Source organism: Cajanus cajan, chromosome 8 (genome assembly GCF_000230855.2).
Source record: "Cajanus cajan strain Asha chromosome 8, NIPB_CcT2T_4, whole genome shotgun sequence".
Taxonomy (NCBI): Eukaryota; Viridiplantae; Streptophyta; class Magnoliopsida; order Fabales; family Fabaceae; genus Cajanus; species Cajanus cajan.
This window is the reverse complement of record NC_138524.1, coordinates 4,256,160-4,263,872: the sequence shown is the minus strand read 5'-3', so window position 1 is coordinate 4,263,872 and position 7,713 is coordinate 4,256,160. Positions and strand designations below refer to the sequence as shown.

General features: G+C 35.0%; 2 protein-coding genes across 2 annotated transcripts; both read left to right on the top strand.

Moving 5' to 3' along the window:
- The first annotated feature begins 973 nt into the window (after positions 1 to 973).
- LOC109801374 (uncharacterized) lies at positions 974 to 1,965 on the top strand. The gene has a single exon (XM_020362430.3). The coding sequence runs from the start codon at positions 1,250 to 1,252 to the stop codon at positions 1,883 to 1,885; it is 636 nt and encodes a 211-aa protein (XP_020218019.2). The 5' UTR covers positions 974 to 1,249; the 3' UTR covers positions 1,886 to 1,965.
- Positions 1,966 to 5,219: 3,254 nt separating this feature from the next.
- LOC109800710 (AAA-ATPase At3g50940) lies at positions 5,220 to 7,713 on the top strand. Its single transcript, XM_020361551.3, has 2 exons — positions 5,220 to 6,545; positions 7,009 to 7,713. The coding sequence occupies exons 1-2, from the start codon at positions 5,517 to 5,519 to the stop codon at positions 7,435 to 7,437; spliced, it is 1,458 nt and encodes a 485-aa protein (XP_020217140.1). The 5' UTR covers positions 5,220 to 5,516; the 3' UTR covers positions 7,438 to 7,713.

Here is a 7,713-nt window from a genome sequence, read left to right as displayed (position 1 = left end):
TGCTTGTTTGAAGTTATTTTATCATAATTTTTTAGAATATAGAAGTAGAAAACATATTTTTCGATGTCTGTCAAAATATTAAAATTTTATCTGGAGGAATAGAACAAGTTTTGAAAAAGAAATAACTTTCATGTTTCATTAATTATATATATTTACATAAGAGATGTGGATAAGTTGATTTTGATAATGTAATTTTTTTTAATCAATAAAAATCAAATTTGTCACTTAAAAGTCTATAATAATTCAAACTCTTAATTATTTGAATTAAATTTTTTTTTACTCTCATTTGTATATATATTTTTTTAGAATAGTGGATTTGAATTTAATTCAACATTACAAAACTAACTTATAAGATGAGGGTTGTTTTCTCTTTATATATTATGTAATTGTTTAATTTTTAGTAGATGTGAGACTCAAATTTTTTTCTAATATACCCTCTCACGTCTAGTACTATTAGACTTGATATGTAGATAAATGATGGGTAATCAGTTTTTAATGATCTATGATAGGCAATTCTTTTTAAGGATTTATGATAGTTTTAATACCATATTAAAATAGTGAATTTAAGTCTAACTCAATCTTACAAAACTGATTTATAAAATGAGAAATATTTTCCTCTTATATACTATTTAATTATTTAATCTCTATTGAAGTGAAACTCAAATTTTTTCTAATAATTTGAATTTCTTCCGCCCTCACTTTCATAAAACAAATCATCGACATTAACCAAACATTTTTTTTAAAATATCTAAAAATACCATTCCCAATTACATTCGTAATACTAAAATCATAATAGATAGCATTAGCAAGTCAGGTGCCATGGTGAATGACGCAGCAAAAAGGGAGATATAATTTGATAAATATTATAACACAGGGAAAGGATAAGAAAAGTAGATCATGGAATATTTAGAGATTTTTATTTAAGCATTTTTAAAAAGCTTAGATTCTTGTCTATAAAAAAAGAGCCGAGCCAAAGCAAGAGGAACAGCACCACTTCCTAGAACCAAACAAACCCACTCACTCTGTTTTCTCTGTTCAAACAGAGTTCACTTCACATAATAATAATAATAACAACAACATTTAACTTTCCTTCGTTTCTTCACTCTGTTTCCATGCTTCCCATAACACTGTTCTTCACACCATCACGTTCCGTTGCCATCGACAAGTTTCTATTCCCCTTCCAGTGACTCTCTCTCTCTCTCTCTCTCTCTCTCACACACACACACACACAAACACACGTTGTTCTATAATGGACTCGTTCAGTTTCAACAACCTCCAAGCAGAGAAAGCCAACGCGATTCCGAAACACCGGAAGCTCCAAAGGGTTGCAAGCTTGCTGCGAATCCTGGAAGTGTGCGCTGTTTTGGTCTTGGTATCGAGGGTCTCCATGCATCTACCAGTTGCACTCAGAAACTCCGGCGAGTACTTCAGAGACTTGTCTCTCTTCATGCATAGTCCTCGCTTCGTTTTCTTCGTCGGAAACGTCATCATCATCACGCTCTTCGCGCAGTTCTCCGCTCAGGGCTCCGCCAGAAACCTTGGAGAACAGAACCTGTATCAGGAGTTTGTCCACAACAGCGCAAAAGATCAAAGGCACGTGGAAACGGTGGTGGTGGCAGAGTGCGGGAAAAAGAAACAGAGGATGAAAACAGGGGAGAAGAAGGTTTATAGAAGGTGTGAGACGGAAGTGGTGAGAGAGAAACGACGTCGTGTGCTGAGAAGGTGTGAGACTAAGAGGATTGAAGGTGAAGAAGTGGTGAAAGTCTCGTGCCCTGAAGATGGGATGAGTAACGAGGAGTTTCGTCGCACTGTGGAGGCTTTCATTGCAAGGCAACAGAGGATTCGAAGGGAAGAAGAAAATGATTATTATTATTATTTAATGTAAAAAACTGTATTATGTGTAAAGCATGTAGATAAAGTGTTGAATGAAAAAAATAAAATGTATGAATGTGTATGTGTGAACAAGGGTGCAAATTGAGTATTATTAATGCATGTCATGTCATGTCATGTCATGGGAGTATTCTGATTCTTTATATGTTAGAATGGTATGCAGTTGAGACTTGAGGGGACTTCCAGGAGGCACAACACACAACAGATGCTATTCTCCCTGTTCGACTAATTATATGCATTTTCATTTTTCATAAAATAAAATATCTTTGATGCCAAAGTTGCCACGTGCTTTATTTAAGGAAAAAAATTAAAGGAACATTCCATCTTCGCTTGTGTTTGGTCTAGAGAAAAACAAAAGGATGAGAAAAAAGTGAAAAGAAATAAAAAATGAAAGAAATAAATAATAAAATAAAATAAAAATTTGGTTATTTAATTGAAGAAAAATAGATTAAAAAAAAATGTGTAAGAATTAAAATATATATAAGAAACGAGAGATAAATAAATAAGTGAGATTCATTACTTTTTTACTTCTCTCATCACTGTTTCTCTTCAACCGAACAATCTTTTTTATTTTCACTTTCTTCATCTTACTTTTTATCTATTTCTTCACTACCAATCAAGACATTAGCTCTATGGCTATGGGCAGAAAAATTAATAGATGAAAATAAAGAAAAAGAAAAAAAAATGAAGTAAAAATGAGATGGGAGAAAGTATAATAAAAAATGTTAATGTATTCTTTGACACTATAAATTATTCCATGAATTAATTCAACATGGTACATGAGTTGTTGCATAAGTTCGATTTTCACAAATAAAAAAGAGAACTAGTATTGTAGCACATTTTTATGATTTCAAAATTTCAACTAATTTTCATGTAAGATGTATCTGAAATTTGTAATTTACAAAAAAGAAAAGAAAAGAAAGGTTAATAACACTTAATAAGATTAGTTGAGACTAAAATAGTTATGAAACATATAATATTTTTTAATATACTTTATTATTGATCGAAGTATAGTAGAAATTACATTTGTATAGATCTCACTTCATACTACATATTTAACAAGTCTTGCCGATAACTTTATAATTTTTAATAATTTTAATAAATAATAAAGAGTGTTAAAAAATATTAAAAATATGTTATCAGCGCTTCTCATGATAATAATAACCTTTTATTTAATATTAAAAAATAAAACAGATAGTATTCTCGCTATAAACTTGTCTCTTCTGGAAAACAAGGGAAAACATGACCATATTTGTCTTGAGGCATAAATTATATTTCAACAATTTTGATGTTATGGTAAAAGTAATAATTAAAAAGTAAACAATTGTGGATTAAAAGTTACATCTAAATAAAAATGTATCGAGCAAATAAGCTTCAAGGAATAAAAAAATAAGAGGATAAAGAATATGGGTATAGAATATAAGGATTTTTAATCTGCAGAAGCTCAATATGCCGATCTCTGTCATGTGACACTACGACTAGCATTATATTTCCGGCTTTTGCATTATGACTCACTTTTGAAAAAAAAAAAAATCTACAAATAGAAGAAAATGTAGTAACTATTGGCACTCTTGTCATTCAAGCTTGAGAACTTATATAGAGAGAAAGGAGAGAAATTATATTTTATATAATAAGTATGTACAACAAATTATAGAAAAAGAGTAAGAGAAGGAAAAAAAAAAAGAAATATGTAACTTATACAAATACATTATCATTTATATAAAATAATATAAATTATGCAAATAAGAGAGATAAAAATGTGGGAAAAAAAAGGGTGATGTAATAGAAAGAAATAGAAAAAAGAATATAAATTGTCCTATAATTTGATTATTTAAAGGTGGTATCTCTTGTCTCTTGGTGCGATATTTTGATTTTCTGTGAATAAAAGGCCTTCTCCGTCAGGCACGCTTGATTCCTGAGAACACATGCAAGTGTGAGATATTTGTTGGTTCCTTTATCGCTTTTCTCACTCGTGTGACCCAACCCAACTAATTAACAAGACCATTGTATGTAAAAAGATGAAATTAATCACGTGTTTTATATCACATATATTTCCTCTCTTCTTAATTATTATTTTTTTTTAATTTTTTTCACATCTACCTAATATTTCCGTGAGAAATGTGTTTCTACGTGTGTGCTAGTATTTGCTGTTGGGCAATCCATCCTAGCACTGGATCAGATTTGTTAGAGATATGAAATAGTGTGTGAACTATATGAACTTGTATTGCACTTGATATTTGATTCACTCAATATTCTTAATTCCCATATCAAGTCTTTACAATAAACTCTTTTTGTTTGGTGTGTCATCCGAATTTTAACTTAAGTAACTGGACTGTTATGTTTATGTGAATGGTTCCAAGTTTGGTACATGGTGCTTAGGAATGAGAATTATATCTACCATATATTTTACTACACACAAACCTAGGATATTCATATGGTAACTGATGCCAAGGATTCACGTTGTTTTAAGCCTTTTAGTAAAAGCCATCTTACCCAAAAAAAAAAAAACAAAAGGTGTACGGTAAAATAATAAAAAGAAAGGCCCAACCCAAGGACACGAGAGACAGCCCAATACGAACAACCACCAAATGACCAAATTCAGACCAAAAAATAGAAAACAAAAAGGCATAAATGAAGGGTTGATGATATATACACCTCTTTTTTTCTATAAGTACACCTCCTTTTTTTAAAAACTAATTAAAATTTAAAATATTTTTACCTTTTTATTTTTAATTTTTTAATTTTACATCCATAATATTTAATTTAGTATTTTTTTTCACACATCTTTCCTTTTTTTTTCAATTTTTACATGCATCTTCTTTCCTTTCCTTCACTCTACAGGTATTTTTAATTCTTTTAGTTTTACATCACTTCTCCCCTCTCCTCTTTCAATTTCCGTACTATTATCTCCTCTCTCCCCACTTTTATTTTTCACATGTGTAAAATATAGAACTAGTTTTCAACAATATTACAAGGGTGTGTGTGGCTTTTTTGACAATATTATAGGTATGTGCGACTTTCTTGACAGTTTTTGCCGAATTAAACATATTATTTTTTTCTTCTAACACTTTCTTTATTGAGTACATATGAAAAAGTGGAAGAGGTGAGGGAAGAATGTAAGAATCAAAAAAGTTAAAATTACCTAATAAAATAAAATAGGTGAGAAATTAAAAGAAGATAAAATAATACATGTGAAATCTATAAAAAAACAAAAAAGAAGAACGAACAAATTGAAGGTTGAAAAAAAAAAGAACTACAAATATTTTATAATTTTTTTTAAAAAAATAATGTACTTATAAAAAAAAGAGATTTATATATGATGAGGGTAAATGAAGGCGTGTCGTACCTGAGTCTGAGAGAAGGGTAATTGTGGAATTGAGGAGCATTTGAGAGCAGCGTGCGTGAAGGGGAAGTTTACCAGCAGCGCGAGAAAGAAGGAAGACTTGGTAGTCATCGTCACCGAAGAAAATGCAAAAGAAGGCTTACTAGCATAAAAAACCTCACAAAAACGACGACCAAAATTGAACGACCTAACAGTTTTAAATTGCAAGAATAAAATCCTAATTCACATACTGAATTCCAACAGCAGTCAAGCCCGGCCCATTCGAGCCCAGTACGGCCCAAGAATGACTCCCAAACTCCAAACAGTAGTCTCCACCGCAGCCTCGGTGGCAGCCACCGTGATGCTCCTCCGGTCCATCGCGCGCAACTACCTCCCGCCGGAGCTCCACCGCTACCTCCGGTCAAAGGTGTCCGAGTTCCTGTCGTCATTCTCCTCCGAAATCACCCTCGTGATCGACGAGTTCCACGGCCTCACTCCCAACCCTCTCTTCTCCGCCGCCGAGCTCTACCTGAAGCCCCAGGGCTCCCCCGGCACAAAACGGTTCCGCGCCACCATGCCTCCGAAGTCGCGCCACGTGTCCATCCTCGTGGACCACAACCACGAAATGAGCGACTCCTTCTCCGGCGCCACCTTCCGGTGGAGGCTCGTCTCGCAGCGCGTCCCCCCCAAGTACGTCCAGCAAGACGCCTTCAGCGGCTCGTACATGTCCGAAGTGCGATTCTTCGAGCTTCGGTTCCACAAGCGGCACAGGGAGATGGTTCTGGCGGAGTACCTGCCGCGCGTCATGGCGGCGGCGGAGGAGGCGCGGCAGCGGAGGAAGACGCTGCGGCTCTTCACTCTGAGGGATCTGAGAATGAGCATGGGGAGGAGAGGGGAGATGTGGGAGTCCGTGAACCTGGATCATCCCGCCACGTTTGAGACGCTGGCCATGGATTCGGAGACCAAGGAGATGATAATTAGGGATTTGGATAGGTTTTTGGAGAGGAAGGATTTGTATAAGAGTGTTGGCAAGGCGTGGAAGAGAGGGTACATGCTTTCTGGCCCTCCTGGTACCGGCAAATCGAGTTTGATTGCTGCTATGGCCAATTATCTCAACTTTGATGTCTATGACTTGGAACTCACTGATCTTAGGAGGAATTCTCAGCTCAGGAATTTGCTCATTGCCACCAACAATCGCTCTATTCTTGTTGTGGAGGATATCGATTGTTCCCTTCAGATGCATGATAGGCTTACAAAATCATCACAATCACAAGCCCTTGTTACTACTCCATTCCCACGGCTTTACAACCTACCTGAAAAACCACCACCCCAGGTATAATATAATTAAAACCACCTCTTACAAGTTATCTTTCTTTTGTTTAATCGTAATTTTTGCATGCTGTGTTTCACATTTTTGCTAATTTTGTTGATTAAGTAAATTAGTTGATTGCTGATGTAACATGTTAGTCGATATTGTAGTTTGTTGAATAAGACTTACAAATGATAATTGTTGATGTAACATTAGAGTTAATGTATTTAGGGAATGACTAAATGTGGGAAAATTAAAAAATTTGGTGGCTAAATTTGCAAAATCATGAAAACGGGTGAAAAAAAGGTAATAAAGTCTTTTTCTCTAAGACAATGTTTTTGAAAGAGTATTATAGATCACCGAAGTATTGTTGGTTGACTAGGGAATTGACCTTCTGTCAGCGTGCCTAAGAAAATCAGCCATTCTGCAACTGTGTCTGACCTGTGGGTTGTTGAAAAAATTTATGTTATGTTTGTGTTTCTTGCAGGTGACGTTATCGGGGTTTCTGAATTTCATAGATGGGTTGTGGTCTAGTTGTGGGGATGAGAGGATCATAGTGTTTACGACAAATCACAAGGACAAATTGGACCCTGCTCTGTTGCGACCTGGCCGAATGGATGTGCACATCGACATGACTTACTGCACCCCATGTGGGTTCAAAATGCTGGCGAACAATTACCTTGGGATCACGGAGCACCCACTTTTTGTTGAAGTTGAGAGATTGCTTGGGATGACCAATGTCACTCCTGCGGAGGTGGGGGAGCATTTTTTGCAGAACGAAGACCCGCAAGTTGCACTAGAAAGCCTGATGGATCTCCTTGTAGAGAAGGGACGAAATCATCATGATCAAAGCACCTCTCACCAGTTACCACTCAATGGTTTGAGTCCAGCGGGAAGTTTTGAAAATGAAGGATGATAATCGTAGTTTGTATAAAAATAAAAAGGGAAAAGAAGAATAACTACAAGTGTGGCCCACACAATAGATAAAGACAGGATTTTAAGGATCAAACTCGTCTCATCTTTTGTCTCTCATACTCTATTCTCTGCTTAATTGAAAAGAATCTTTTAGGATTCACGCAGTCGAGAGATAAATTTTGATTAATGATTGCTGCTTATAGGTATATATGTATGGAAAAAGCTTTAAAATTGTTTAACGTTAAATTTTAAATTCTAAACCCTATTATATGATGAA

Bases quoted from the DNA above. Each gene is read 5' to 3' on its own strand.
- LOC109800710 (XM_020361551.3), top strand. From the start codon at position 5,517: ATGACTCCCAAACTCCAAACAGTAGTCTCCACCGCAGCCTCGGTGGCA. The intron at 6,546-7,008 runs GTATAATATAAT...TGTTTCTTGCAG, and splicing joins CTGAAAAACCACCACCCCAG to GTGACGTTATCGGGGTTTCT.
- LOC109801374 (XM_020362430.3), top strand. From the start codon at position 1,250: ATGGACTCGTTCAGTTTCAACAACCTCCAAGCAGAGAAAGCCAACGCG.